This window comes from Folsomia candida, unplaced genomic scaffold, assembly GCF_002217175.1.
Source record: "Folsomia candida strain VU population unplaced genomic scaffold, ASM221717v1 Fcan01_Sc036, whole genome shotgun sequence".
In the NCBI taxonomy this organism is placed as follows: domain Eukaryota; kingdom Metazoa; phylum Arthropoda; class Collembola; order Entomobryomorpha; family Isotomidae; genus Folsomia; species Folsomia candida.
The window spans coordinates 1-16,052 of NW_019091228.1; the positions used below are offsets into that span (position 1 = coordinate 1).

The 16,052-nt window shown below is 37.9% G+C and overlaps 2 protein-coding genes across 2 annotated transcripts; both read left to right on the top strand.

Annotated features, from left to right (window-relative positions):
- Positions 1–5,512: 5,512 nt before the first annotated feature.
- LOC118439464 lies at positions 5,513–7,000 on the top strand. The gene is made up of 5 exons (XM_035860786.1): positions 5,513–6,056; positions 6,283–6,427; positions 6,566–6,689; positions 6,752–6,859; positions 6,933–7,000. The coding sequence occupies exons 1-5, from the start codon at positions 5,914–5,916 to the stop codon at positions 6,998–7,000; spliced, it is 588 nt and encodes a 195-aa protein (XP_035716679.1). The 5' UTR covers positions 5,513–5,913.
- On the top strand, positions 6,853–14,342 carry LOC110860977 (phthiocerol synthesis polyketide synthase type I PpsC). Its single transcript, XM_035860738.1, has 8 exons — positions 6,853–6,859; positions 6,933–7,002; positions 7,068–8,753; positions 8,816–10,442; positions 10,507–11,822; positions 11,898–12,292; positions 12,350–12,783; positions 12,866–14,342. The coding sequence occupies exons 3-8, from the start codon at positions 7,152–7,154 to the stop codon at positions 13,813–13,815; spliced, it is 6,324 nt and encodes a 2,107-aa protein (XP_035716631.1). The 5' UTR covers positions 6,853–6,859; positions 6,933–7,002; positions 7,068–7,151; the 3' UTR covers positions 13,816–14,342.
- The last annotated feature ends 1,710 nt before the right edge of the window (positions 14,343–16,052 follow it).

Consider the following 16,052-nt stretch of genomic DNA (forward strand, 5'->3'; position numbering starts at 1 on the left):
ACTTAGGAAGATTTTACAGTTGCAAACATGCATATTTCATAATTAGAACCAAAGACGCTAACGTCGTACAGTTTACATACCTGTTCACTTTCATACTTCCGCAACTCGTTATTCTCTTTCGATATAAGATATAAGCATTGCAATTGTTGTTACATATACTCCAAAGCTAACGGAACACGTGACCTAAGCAATATTCATATGCTATCATATTCAACTAATCTATGTGTGTACCTTCATAGTACATATGTAGCCTGCCCTTGATTATGTAAATAAATACCAAATAATTGTAATTAAAAGCCTAAAAGCTAACTCTGATCAGCTTGTTAGCTCGTTTCCAATAGATGAAACTGGTTGAAAAATAATTTCTTTTATAGAAAATCATGAAATTTTAATCAAATACATCCTTTGTAATTATAAATCTAGTATAATCAACGGAGTCCTTTGATAATTATGGTCTAAGTATTGTACGAACATTAATAGAAGAGGCTAATTCACGCCTACTTGTCACCTATCATCCCTCCTCAGTGAGCTCGTAAGGCGATCATGTGACGTTAAATTACGATTAAATGGCTTTACATGTACATATGTAAGTTGAGAAATAATCCCGTAACTTTACGATCACATGAACCCGAACGAGTTCCAGGAGGAGGGATTTGTTTGACCAGCAGGAAAGAATAGTCACCTCTTTAATGTTTGCACCTTAATTTAATAATGGGTGCCGATTTTACTCTTCCCCATGTTTTTTGGGAACGCAGGATAAACTTACGAAAAAAAGTACAAAGCCAGAACACAAGAGTTAAGGTTGTGCTTGTGATTAGTAGATATTGGTAAAAAACGAATTATCCACTTGTCGAATTAAAAAGTTTTGCGATTAAATTTACCAAATTTCATAAACCTTCGTTTAATTTTTTGGATTTGTCGTGAATACGATAGTATGAATCTAAATGTGTTTGGTTCATAGTATTTATGAACCTTCTACTATTCAGCAACAGGTCATAATCCTAATACACAAACAATATATTTTTCTTTTTCAACACAACGTATTACATAAATATACCGCTCTTAATTAAGTTATCTAACTAGTCTGGTCTGGTAAATAACCCTCTTTGCTAAAGGATTCCTTAAGATGATATTTTTGTAATTTTTCCTACCGTGCCTCTGGATAAGTACTCGGAATCCGATTACTTTATTCTTCTCCAACTGACGTGTCAAAATATAGTATATGGATCGACCTATTGGGGGAACCCTAAGGTCTTCTAAAAGTGGCATTTGAACAATCTCGTGCGAAACCTGCAATTGTAGTTTCGAACTCTTTTGAGATCGGCGAGAATTTCTAAAAATTCGCATGTTTAGTGCTTTCATTGTGGTTTATGCCTTCCTGTGGGAGATTGGCCGGATCATTTTCTGCCAGTAAGGGAGGATACCTCAGGGTAATATTTCATGATGTCATACACTGTTGATCGTATAATTCCTTTGAGTTCTGAAATATTGAAAACCAGGTAGTAAAGGTGAAAATTTTTGTGCCACGTCAGGTTGTCTATGCCGATATCGCGAAAACTACACAACCTGCCAAAAATTTCTCATATATAGTATTTGTTAGCCATAAACTTATGTACCTTCTAGTTTGAATCCAACTTAATTTTATCTTAAGTAACTGGTTATCGTAATATGAACGCGGGAAAAAATTCTCGAAATTATTGAGCACACTATATATGTATATCAAAGAATTTTTCATAGCTTCCAAAAGGCGGGAGAGCGGTGAGTGAAAATCTATATTTCGCGATCTTCAAGGCTAATTGTGATGCGCACATACCGTGTCTTATCAAATCCTCCCCTACTGTTTTAGTGTTTTTACAAAAAATCTTAATTCTGTATGCAGATATAAACCTCAAAATCTCTATTTTTACAGATGTGAAGCTCAAAATCCGAAAGCTGCTTGTTGTCTGGAATGCGATGAGCGTTTCACGACTTTGGCCGCCTTAATCGACCACATTCATAGCCGAAATGGCGGGATTAAGAGGAATTGCACCTTATGTCTGAGCGTGTTTAGTCGCGAGGATGCTTTGAATTTTCAAATCGCTTAAAATCGATATCGCTTAAAAGCGATATGAAGGAATTTCACAATGCCCCAATGCCGCCCAGACCGCGTTTGCAAATGACACGATTTCCTTGTGACATGTGCTCCAAGACTTTCGTCAGGAAGGCAAGCATGCCTGAGCACGTGGAATTGGTCCATTTTTCGGACAAGACGTCCTGTCCGTATGAATGTGAGACCAAGATTGACTCGGAAGCTGTTTGGGTGACCCATTTGGAGAGTTGCGAATCCCCTAAAATAGTAAGCAAATTTGTATAATTGTATATCTGAGATGCGATTTACTGACCAGCCTCACGTCAAGGTTCGTAAATTTAGTACAGCAAAATATGAAAATTGCGAAGTTTTGGAAGATTTCGCAATATTGGGAACTAGAGTAAAATTTTCAATACGGTTTTCCAGCAAGAGTTTTAACTCTGGCGGGAATATTGTTTTCTACCCGTAAATGGACATGTTCTGATTACGAAAAATTGGTTCGTAAATTCAGCACCAACGAGAGAAATTATAGAAATTTGTGAAAACAAGGCCAAAATATGTGCAAAACAATAGCTGATCTTCGAAATTTGCGACGTCATACTTCAGAAATCGTCTAGTTATACAGATTTTCTTGTGCGCAAGTTTTTTTGTTGAGTTTCGATGCTAAATAATTGTAATACGTTGTCGGGAGCATGCTCAGTTTGACTCCATTTTTCAAAGAAAGTTGTAAAAGACATTAGATTTAAATTAAAATTAGTGTCGTTAGTGCGTACAATTTTTTTTTAAATTTTTGCAGACTGCAAATTCAGAGTGCGTTTGCCAATTTTGCCCGGGCGTTTTCCGCAACACCCTCCTCCGGATCGACCACCACCTGCGCGAACATGGCGAAAAATCGTACTCTTGTTGCGTCTGTAAAGGAATGTTTACCCTTCCAAATCTTCTCCAGAAACACAACTGTAGATACTAAATAAATAAGAGTACGATTATTTACTGCGACGGAAAATTATGACTGCAAAACCGGTCGTACACAATTGCATAATATTTACTGAGGGGACGTCCATAAATTATGTCACGGCTAAGATGAGATGGCGAGTAGAATTTTAGCGTGATAAGGTCGATTTGGGCCACATGCTTTATGAGGGTGTATCTGAACAATCGGAATTTGTTACGTGACATAATTTATGAACGTTCCCTCATTAAGAAGACGGACGGCAAAACCTGGCGTAAACTTTGTTGCTGATTCTTACTTATGTACATACATAAATAGTTACGCTTGCCAACTTTAGGCAATTGTGTATAAATACGTTTCAGGTACATCCTTTTTGGGTGGTGTGATGTTTGATTGTTATCGGTTACACATTGAATGCAATGTTTAAATAAATGGAAATGCGAACATATTTACATACTTACATTGTTCGGTGAACTTATCGAGATGAGCGAATTAAAAATCATTAACAAGTGCATGCTAGTCGAATACACTTTTGTTTTAATAAATGAGGGGCCGTTCATAAATGTTGTTAACTATTGACAGATACGTACATAAATGTGAGCACAAATTTGATACATACATAGGTGTCCCAATTGTTAGACAAACTGGCCACAATAAACGAATTAAAAATCATAAAATTAAAAATACATAAGTACATAAAAAATTGCAAAAAGGGTGTGTGGATAACCACAAAATTTGGAAACCTAGCCATAATTTAAAAAATTGTATAGAAACAAAATTTACTAATGGTTTATTTTCAAAATTACGTAAGTTTCAATTTTTCACGTGGTTTCTTGTCCTCTGTTTCATGCACAAACTTTGTGCGTCATAACTACGTAATAAGGCAAAGATGGACACGAGATTAGGCTAATTAAGCAACTCAGAGTTTTACGACTTTATTTGCATAACGTACAACAACACACCCAACGTAGACGAAATGAATGTTTAATATTCTACATTATGGCAAATATTCAAGTTTTTATCACGTGGTTCCCCACCGACCCTGTTTTGCTTTACCACCTGTCTGGTTCATACAGTTTGTGGCTCACAGTAATTACGCAAAGAGGGACATCAGATTAGCCTAATTAAGCAAATAATTAAGCACCTCACATTTTTACGACGTATGTACAACATACCATATAAGATAACCACCTATGCAGATGTTCCGATTTACTGGTTAAGTTGCTTCAGCTACTTTTTGCGAAGACTGTGTCTGTCTGTCCGTCTGTCCTCAGCAGGATAATGGAGGAAGGAAAATCGGTTTGCGGCATCATACATATGACCCCAGGGGAAGGATAGTATCAACTTTCGGGGTTAACCGGGCCACCCCCCCCCCCCCCGCGGGTGTGGTCGGGGCAAAATGAAATTTTTGCAGACATTCACCCACTAGATTGCATTAGAGTGGAATAAATTATTCCCGCGCTGTACTTGTAATGGCTGGGGTGAAGGGGGACTCGAAGGGAAACTTTTCTTGAGTCGTTTGGTAAGGTTTATTGTATAAGCTTCTTTATGCGCAAACTTTGGTTGTCTGTCCATATGCTAGTTTGTCCGTCAGAGGGATAACGAAATAATGACCCCATCGGGAGGATCGTATCAACTTTTACGGTAAATCAGACAACCAGAGGTCAGAGGTAAGAGGTCAGGGGGTGTGGTTACAATGACATGTTTTCGAATCGTGATTCTCTCACTAAAATTAAGTGTCCCCGCAATATCTTGGGCATACATAATTGGGGCGAAGTGAAGTCAAACCGAAGGCTACTTCTTTCCGTGCGTTTACTGTTTACTTGGAGCTACCCCAACTATGTTTGTGTAAAGGGTGGTCATAATCGTCCACCATTATAGATATTAATCTACTACACGCGAACTATGAGAATAATTTTTTTGAACACCAACAAATGCAATGTAGCCTGGGGTTTCTACATTGCTTTGTATGTATTAATATTTCGCGATTTCCAGTGTTGTTGGAAATTCCAGGGTTGAATAAGAATACAAATTAAAGCATTAACGAGACCGTGACTAAAAATTTACAAATTACACGTTGACGTAGTCCCCAGTGTTGCACGGGATGCGCCATCACATGAAAAATGCATTGCATGAAAATGCAAGACAATCATTTCATGCAGATCGTCAATGTTTGCCAGAAAACAAATATCTTTCTCTGTGATTTACAAATTTGCACATGGATTTGGTGCATCATTCGTACCTGGGAGTAAACATAAATCCGGAACCCTTGCATATAATTTGCTTAATGCAAGTTACATAAATACATAAAAATAATATATAAACTGAATAATAAACATAGTACCTTAAATTTGAATAATAAAAATACCAAATCCTGACCTATTCATACACTCCAAAAAATACTGCAATGCTTTTAAAAAGTAAATCCACTCAAAATTCTGTATTAAGTAAACTATACTAAATTCAGAGTAACTTGATAAAGAACAAAATTTACTCGGAACTTGGTATCGTTTGCCTAATACGAACTGCGCTTGCACATTTAGCAGAAGAAGTACAATATTTTTAAGATTGTATGTATTCATCCACATTTTTATTTAAAAAGAACATGAATCGTTCTACTCAAGTTGAGTTTCATAAATTTTAATTAATTTTAATTTTTAAATAACACTTCACACCTTTCGCGACCTTGGTTAAGTTGGCAAGTATTAAATAAAAGTGTAAAAGTCACCGGCTCAACCTTGGAATTTTGAATAAATACGGGATCCGATTAGTACGTCGGGCCATTCTTGCAATATAACTTTGAATTCACTCGAAATAAACTTCAAAACCAATCATTCCAAATATTTTCGTGCATATTTTTCACAAAAATATTCACCGAGTTAAAGCTGTTCGGAAAATGGAAAAAGAAGCGTACGCAACATTTGCCCGCAACACGGGTGAGGTGGAAGAAGCCTTAATTTTGCTGAAATCCATCAAGGAAACTAAAACCTTTAAAAAGGTTTTGATTTTGTACGATTCTGAAATTGGAATCGACTCTTGGTAAGTGTTAGGTTTTTATATTTCCGTAAACTAAAATGTCGTTTTCTCGTGAAAGCCATTATTTTCAGAAATTATTTATTACTTTGGCTAACCTGATCTTTGATTTTTTTATAAATAATTTATAAGCGTACGAATATAGCACACAATTTTAACTAAACCCATCAGCAAATGCAGTACTGATTTAGTTTTATCGAACAATTCTAATGTGTCTCTAACCTGATTTTAGGACCAATTTGGCTAACCAGTTTGACGATATGGTTCAACTGATAAGATTTCCGGGCTTAAAAGTGGATTTTTGGAGTCAACTCATGCTCACTTGCGCAACAATTTTGGACTTTGACCGGATTTGTTTGATTGACCCTTCAGCATTGGTAATTTGATAAAAATAATGTATGTGTGCATGCTTTTTATACTGTTTAAAAAATATATGTACATTTCTCTAAATTATTCATGCAGATGGTAAATTTACAATATATACATACATACATATAAACTACAATCTTGCACAGGTTTTTAAAAATGCAGACTCTCTATTTTCGTACGATCCTGCCAAAATTGTTTTTGGAACGGGATTGTTTATCTTGCCCCTTTGCCCAAATGCTTCTGGGTACCTGTTTAATTGTTTGAAGAATGGTAATTTATATTGCTATGGTCTGTACAGAAATCATGTGCTAAAATACAAACATAATTGTTAGAGCTGGAATCTGGACGAACCTTTCATAAACTAAAAGATGCGTTGGTTAATGATTCGAGGGCGGTATATTTGAAGAAACAATTTGTCACTGATATGAAAAAGGAGAATTGTGAGTTTTATGTCGTGTACCTAGGAATTTATAAACAACGATTCAATATCATTTTAATTTAATACATTAACAGTGAACTTGAGCCATCGACAAAAATTGTTTTTCTTGGAGAATCAAGCAAACAAACAACGGATAGAGTGAAGGTGAAAAACTTACATACATTGTATGTTTAATTTTCTATAATATGCTAGCGTGTTTCTTTGGATAGGACTTGTTTGAGTTTCGAAGTAAAATTAAACAAACGCCTTACTGTAAACCCGGAACTGCTGCCGAACCCGTCGCCGTTATTGGAATGTCATGTCGAATGCCTGATTCCAACGGCGTGGACGAATACTGGAAGACATATCTTGACGGTAAATGTGCAATACGGCCACATCCTGATGAACGTTGGACTTCTGAGCAAGTTGGTAATATGGGGAAGAGTGTAATGGAGTGCGGCTTTGTACCTTTTCCCGTGGACGAATTTGACGGCGATTTTTTTGAAATGAGTCGAGCCGAATGTAACTTCACCGATCCACAACAACGATTTCTACTTGAAGTTTCATGGGAAGCATTAGAGGATGCAGGCATCAACCCGCAGTCTCTCGCTGGTAGTATGACCGGAATTTATGCAGGGTGTTGGACACAAGACTATAACGAGCTAATACAAAAATTTGCACCTCTTTCTACCGGTGAGCTCAGATGGTACATGGGAAACAGCTTTGCATCAGGATCGGCACGATTGGCACACATTTATAAGACACGAGGTCCCAACCTTACAACTGAGGTGGCGTGCACTTCTTCCTTTGTTGCGGTAGGTCAGGCGATACAAGATCTAAGATGTGGGGCGTCCAATCTCGCAATCGCCACCACTGCAAACCTTATTATCAAGCCCACCTTCCAGAATGACGTCATCCTATCAAAGGAATATAGGTGTAAAACATTTGATGCCGCTGCTAACGGATTTGCGAGGGCAGAGGGTATTGCTGCCCTTATTTTGAAGAGACTAAGTGACGCAGTGCGAGATGGGGACAGGATTCATTCCGTCATTATGGGGTTTGGTGCAGCACAGGAAGGCGAAACCAAAAGCGTGGGGACACCAACCATTGAAATGGAAACGTTGGCAATGCGAATTTCCTTGCGTGATGCAGGTATGAGGCCAGAACAAATCCAAGTTGTTGAGGCACACGGGACTGGAACCGCTAAGGGGGATCCGCTTGAAATCAAGGCAATATCAAACGCCTACTCCACCTCTGATCGAACAGATCCACTGATCATAACTGCGGGGAAGGCAAACATTGGCCATACTGAAAGCGCATGCGGCATTGCAGGACTCATAAAGATCACAATGGCCATGAGACATGGCCTGATTCCTGTGCAAATCGCAATTCAAACCTTAAATCCAGAAATTGATTTGACAACTATCCCTGCCATTATACCTTCAGCTGGTAGTATGCCTTGGTGTCCTGGATTTGATAAGCCAAAAGTTGCTGGAATAAATTCATTCGGGTTTACTGGGACTAACACACATATTATTTTACAAGAACCTCCTAAATCGATATGTAATGAGCATACATTTGGTTCGGGAATGAAGATCAATATTCTAACACTTTCTGCGAAATCCGCAGCGGCTTTGTCAGAACTAGTTGACAATTACAAGACCCATTTGTTGTACAACACAGACATGAGATTAGGTGATATCGCCTACACGGCTAACGTGGGGCGAGCAAAATTTTCCAACAGAGTTGCAATCACTGCTAGAAACAGCGAAGAACTGGCGCAAAAATTAGACACGAAAAATTGGTCAAGTGGAATTGTACAGAAAGAACCAAAGATATGCTTCCTATTTCCAGGACAAGGGACGCAATATAAAGGAATGGGTAGCCAGCTTTATGACACATTTCCGGTTTTTAAAGTAAGTAGATTTTCCATGAGACTCGTCATAATGCTTACTAAACTTTTTGTACTTATTTACAGGAACAATTCGATTTGTGTTTCCAAATAATTTTCAAAATGTATGGACTAGACATTAAAGATGCACTTTATGGAGAAGGGATAACAAACGGTCGTCTCAAGCAATCATTATACTCTCAGTGTTCGATTTTTGCAATCGAGTACTCCCTATTTAAATTATGGGTATCACTTGGGGTGCATCCATCAATTGTACTTGGCCATAGTTTGGGGGAGTTTGCTGCAGCCACTGCCGCATCACTGATAACCCTTGAAGATGCATTGAAAATAGTAGGAGCACGGTGCAAGCTAATTGAGACACTGCCAAGTGGAAAAATGTTGGCTGCTAGCGCTGACAGCGACGCATGTCAAGCACTAATTGGCAAATTTCTAAAGGAGCGGCCTACAACAAACGCAGCTTGGCTTGATATTGCTGCCTGCAATTCGAAACAACAAACTACCATATCCGGACCTCCTGCTGCAATTGAAGATTTTGCAGAATTTTGTCGAAACAATAGAGTCAGATCTACCATCTTAGATGCCTCCCACCCATTTCACTCGAGAGCTTTGGATTCTATAATCAATAAATTCAAAGAAACTTTGATGACCCTGAGACAAGACGTCGTGACACCAACTTGTAAATTCGTTTCCTGTGTCGATGGTACCGACAAGGCAACCATAACTCCAGAATATTGGGTTTCGAATTTGAGAAAACCAGTCCAATTCATTCAAGCAATGGAAGCAATCGAAAAACTAATCCAGGAGGATAATTCCGATCGACAATATATATTCCTCGAAGTCGGTCCACATCCGGTCCTTTCAGGTTTAATTATTTCAAATTTATCATTCGCTCCTCAATGCGTCAAATCCATGAGGAGAGGTGGCAACGAGCTGGAGGTGTTCCTCGAAGCTATCGGAAACTTGTTTGTTCGCGGGGTTTCAATTGATTTTCCAAATTTTCACCAAGTACATGACGCGAAGAAAGTGTCCCTCCCGTTCTATCCCTTCCAGAGGAAGTCGTTTTGGTTTCCATTTAAATCAGACGAAACTGATTATTTCCCATCTTCAATGAAGGACGTTCATCCTCTATTAGGGAGACAGCTGGTACAACCTCAAGCTTCGGAAATGAATATCAAAAGATTTGAAAATAAAATAACAGTTGATTCAAACCGATGGGTGGGAGATCATCTCATCGGACAATGCGTTATAATGCCAGGCTCAGCCTTCCTAGAAATGACTTTGGCGTCACGTTACCTGACCCCAGACAGTGACACCAGAAATGTGGACCACTTCACGATTGAGAATTTTAGTGTTAAAAACCCTAGCTTTGTCACAAAAAAGGAATCAACTTATCATACAGTATTGGAGGGCAACATAGTTAAAATTTTTACCCTTGTAGATGCGGACACGTGGTTACAACATTCCCAAGGAACGATTAAGGAGTCTTGGTCGCAGGATTTGAAATGTGCGAAGGATCTCTTCCCATTACTTGAGGACAATGAAATACCCTCATCAATCCCAATGGAAGAACAGTATAGAAACTTCGCCACAGAAGGATATAATTTTGGACCATCCTTTCTAAGCATTACGTCCCGATGGGAAGATCAGAAACTTAACAAGTATGCAAAAGCCAAACTTGTTCAGACCGACTTTGGTAAATCCATAACGAACATATTTAGTTCTATAGTTTGCTCAGGTTATAAGTATAAGTTTTCCAGATGCCAGATTCATCTTGCATCCTGTTGTGCTGGATAGTATGCTACAGTTTCATGCAATGTCCATGAAAAAAAGAGCAACAATCGAAGGTACCATCATGCTTCCTGTCGCCATTCGACGTCTTACAGTTTATAACATGAACAAACATACAGAAAACGATTCGTCCCTGCATTTCTACCTCAAAAAATGTTATGAGACAGGAGCAGTACATTTGTACAACTCAACTGGCAAGATATTAGCATCAATGGAAGGAATTGACGTTCTTGCCCAAAGCTTGGCCAGTCTAGAGGAAAAGCTTCATTCCAGTCTCAATCCGATTAGCCAGTGTCCAGTATATGAACTGGAGTGGAGAGAAAATTATACGGGAGGACAAGTCTCTGAACCACTTTCAAAACCAAGAAACTGGCTGATTTTCGGATTTCATGACACCTTCACAAAAGATTTAATGCAACAACTTAGCGTATCCAGCGAAACTGTTACACTAATTATACTTGGAGCGGAGGAAATCATTTCAGCCCAATATATTGAAACGAATGGGAACACAAAGGAGGCATTCATGAACATTTTATCGAACTTTCCTATATCGGACGGAATAATCTTTGCATGGGGATTGAAAACTGTGCTAGATCAGTCGATAATTGAAAAGTGGTTTCACCTACTTCAAGCAATCACGTTATCCTCAATGAATTTGTCGGAACTATTGCTCCTAACCAAGGGGACACAATGTGTCTCGATTAATGTTGAGGAATCCGACGAACAGCCAACGGCCGGTTTACTTATAGGAATGTTTCGTTCATTTAAATCCGAAAATTCTACCCTAAAATGTAAATTAATTGATCTGGATTCTTTAAGTAAGGAGAATATTGAAAATATTATTCACGAAATTTCTGAAAATTCAGCCGCCGAAAGTGGCGGAAATAGTATTTGCTACAAAGAAGGAGTTCGGCTAACCCAAAAATTGACGAAGCTTAAGCCTTCTAACTTTCTTCATCTGCCAAGTACTCCCACATTTTGCCTACGGCTTCCAACTTCACATCTGATTTCAGACCTAAAGTTTGTAGATATACCACCAATTTCGGAACTGGAAGTGAACGAACTGGAAGTCAAAGTGAATGCATATTCGCTAAACTTTCGTGACATTTTCGCAGTTCTAAAGCCTTCAAAAGCCTTTGAAAACATAGACATTATTGGAAGCGATTTCTCCGGAGTGATTAGCCGAATTGGAACTTCCGTACATAATTATCAAGTTGGGGACATGGTGTTTGGATATAATAGCCAAAACGTCGCGCTATCTTCACACGTTATCACCTCTGAGAAGGTAAGCAACCATTTTTTAATATGTCACAAACTTTAATCCTTTGATAAAACTCGCTAAGCAGTTAAACTGTGATAGATGGTCTGCAAGTTACCAAAGGTTTTAACTCATGATGAAGCTTCAACTCTACCTACCGTTGCCTTAACTGTTTATCTATGCCTGGACATTGTTGCCAAGATGAAAAAAGGCGATACAATCCTGATTCATGCAGCTTCAGGAGGGGTTGGACTAGCAGCTGTACAATTTGCAAATATAGTAGGAGCAAATGTCATAGCCACGGCGGGAAGTTCGAGAAAACGAGCGTACCTGAAACATATTATTGGGATAAAGCATGTGTTCAACTCAAGGAACCTGCTATTCGAATCTGACGTAAATTTGGCAACTGGTGGAGCTGGAGTCGATATCGTTCTTAACTCCTTAACTGGGCCAGGGTTTAAAGAAGCATCTTTAAATTGCATCAGGAAGGGTGGAAGGTACTTTTGGCTTACAAAGTATATATAAATGTCTACAGTTTTTACTTTATTTTTTAGATTCATCGAAATGAGTAAAATTAACGTTTGGACAGAAGAAGAGTGTCTATCTCTTCGACCGGATATCAAGTACTCGATTGAAGATTTTAAATGGTCAGCCGAAAATACAACACTGATGTCGTCTCTAGAACACGTTGCAACGGAATTACTAAAGCCTTTACCTTACATTCACTTTCATTCAAACGAAATAATAAATGCAATGCATTTCCTGGAAAAGGCGAAACATATCGGAAAAGTAGTTGTTAGTATGCCAGGCAAGGAAAACACACTATTTAGTGACAGAAGTAGCTATCTCATAACAGGAGGATGCGGCGGCATTGGGTGGGAATTGATGAACTGGATGTTGATGAATGGTGCAAATCGGATTATCCTGATGAGCCGAAATATTCCAACCTCGGAACGACAGGACGAAATTAATGATCTGAAAAATCGCGGTGAGTTTCCTACAATGTTAGAATTCTAATTATAATGTTATAATGAAACAATTCTCCAACCACATTGTTAAATGATTTGTAGGCTGCGATATAATTTGGAAACGTGGGGACGTAAGTAACCTGTCTGACTGTGCATATGTATTCTCCTGGATGAAGGAGAAATTCCCTCATTCACCACTTAGAGGGATATTTCAATGCGCTGGTGTTCTGTCGGATGCCGCGTTCCTAAACCAGACAAAGGAGTCATTAATCAAAGTTCTGAACCCCAAATTCCATGGCGGTTGGAATCTCCACGAACTTTCTAAACATTTAAATCTTCAGTATTTTGTACTCTTTTCGTCGATTACTTCACTAATTGGAACCCCTGGGCAGGGGAATTATGCAGCCGCTAATGCGTTCTTAGATTCACTCTCTCATTACCGACACGCCCTAGGTCTTCCAGCAATTTCTATAAACTTTGGACACTGGGGAGAAGTTGGGCTAGCTGCGGGACAACATATTTCCGGGCTTCACCCCATCTCCACGAAGCAAGCTTTGGATGCCTTAGAAGTTGCTTTAAAGTCAAAGTCCAATCAACTTTGTCCAGTTGCAATGAATGTTCCCAAATTGGTACAACGAATTCCTTGGATTAAAAACTTTTTAGTAAATATCCTGGAATCAGAGGGCAGCCAGAAAGGAAAAACGGATGGGTTAAAAAAAATTGACTTCGTCACCTCCGAAATGTTTTGGCATGAGGTTGAAGCCTGCAATAGCGAAATTGATCGTACTTCCGTAATTCGTAACCATGTCGAAAGGATTATATCTTCAGTTCTTGAATTGGACCAAAACAGTGGGATCAATCGAAAATTTTCTGAGCTAGGATTGGATTCATTAATGATGATTGAGATTAAAAACCAAATATCCACCTTCCTTGGCGGAAATGTGCATATGAGTCTTAACGAATTTGCCGACAGTGAGGACCTTGAGAGTCTGGTTAACTTCATCTCGAAACTTGTTGAATCTTGGGTCTATCCAAAACAGGCTGATATCTGATTTAGCTAGTGAGTTATCACTTTTCCAAAAAAACAATAACTGGTAAAAAAATTGTAATAATGTAAATAGGCTTGCAGGATTATCCATACCACACAATTTTGTGAGATCGTTATCTGTCTTTAAAAATTATTTACTTGATGAAATCTAAGCTCAAACTCTAACCAAAACAAATTAATATTTTTCTGTTAGTCATTAGTGAATATTGTATTAGGTTTGAGTAACTAATACTTTTCAATTATATGTAGGGTTGAAACTTACAAATTACAAATTACTGTTGTTTTGGGACCATTATTTGCTTAAACCTGAACGTTTTCCGAACATATATTTACACGGTAATTAATTACCTGAAGGGCCTTAATTAATTACAATTGCGTGTATTATATTTTCTTCATACATACATACATAAATGCATCTGATTATAGAAAAGAAATTGCGTACTATGATACGTGCATAGATATGTAAATAGACAATGATGTAAATGAAAATGCTGGGATTGAGTTCTAAATAAAGATCTAGTTGATGAGTAACAGTGTTTGATAAAATACTAAATAATTTTCAAATATTAACAGTGCACGTATCAGTCATATTTCGTACCGATCATCCTAAAACCATCACTAATAAATTAAACAACTTAAGTCACACTAGTGTTCCCGATGAGTTCCAAATGAGTTGAACATGAGTTGCCTTAAATTTACTGTAATAAATAAGTCACCATCTTGTGCAAAATTGAAATTATAAGCATTTTGGACTGTTAGATAAATTCAGGGTGCAATGATATAGATTATTACAACACAAAAACTTTCAAATTGGTAACTTGTGGGCTGACTTTGCTACAAGTCATTTAGGGCTCATTTGTTGCTTAGTTACGGCTCATAAAAGTTTGGTCTCAAATTGCAATAGTTAAAAATTTTGTATTTATTTGAAATTTGCACGATTTAATCCTAAATTTATTGGGAGTTCGAAAATGCTCAGAAATTCAATGTTCCACAACTTGGCGAATTGTAGGCCACACCGTCTTCAACTCATTTAGAACGTATCGGCAACACTAACTGCAACTATAAACCACGGTTAGTGTAACACTTTTGTGGGATTCACCAATTTAATAAGGTTCTCAAGTCGCATTAGCTTGAAGCTGATGAAATTTTTATTTTCCCAAGACATTCTTTTGATTCAGCTAATTATTCTGTCAAATTTCAGTCGAATAGATTGATTTCTAGCTGGAGGAATATGTTCGATGGGAGTTTTATTCAGGTTCTCGAACCGAATATCCAAGTATATGTAGGACTTTGGAATTAGAATACGTGAAACTGGTGATGTGATTTGCAGCAGTTTGCTGCCTGGATTGTCAGAAATTTCTATCTCGACACCAATTTTACAGAAGTTTCAAAATAAACAGTGCGTATTGGCTTTAATCTAATCTTTCCCTGTTAACGCCTTTTTAGGCCTTTTAAGATGGCCTTATAGATTTGTCAAGATGTCTGTCCGTCCGTCCATCTGAAGGCACGATAACTCTCTTTAAACAAAAGCTATCGATTACAAATTTTGCATACTTCATCTTCGGGTAAATAGTAAGGATGAGTTCGAAGATGGGCATGATCGGTCAAGTGGTTGGCCGGTGGGGGTTATTTCCACCCAAATGTGTTGCCATTAATTACCAAGATGGCATTAATCATTAATGCCATCTTGCCCACAAAGTTGCTTGAAGTAGGTGTTTCTAATTATAATTAGTAAAGGGCCAACCACGATAGGACCACCATGGGCCAACATATCGCGCAAAAGTTTAGCAGTGAAAAGGACTCGGTAGTCTTGTAAGCGAGAACAATTGTTAAATATTTGCACCAAACCTTCGCACACCCTCTGTATAAATATTCTAATCGACTCAGTTTTGAAGTACATAGTTTTTTACATACAGCTAATATCTAGCAAAAGGTCTAAAATTAATTACACAAACTATATGCTTTTCAACACAACGTACCTTATATAAATATACGCTCCGAATTATGAGCCTAGTCTGGTAAATACATACTTAACCTTCTTTGCCAAAGGATTCTTGCATATTATGGCAAAAAATTAGTATAATCTGGTTAGGGTGCCAATGTATGTATGTATGTACAGGGGGGTTTAAATGTCAGGTTACAATGGAAAATTTTTCAAAGGGAAAAATTCGTAAATTTCCATTATATAGTTACGGATTTGGGATTGAGATTTTTATTAATTTTTATCAAAACTTATGGATC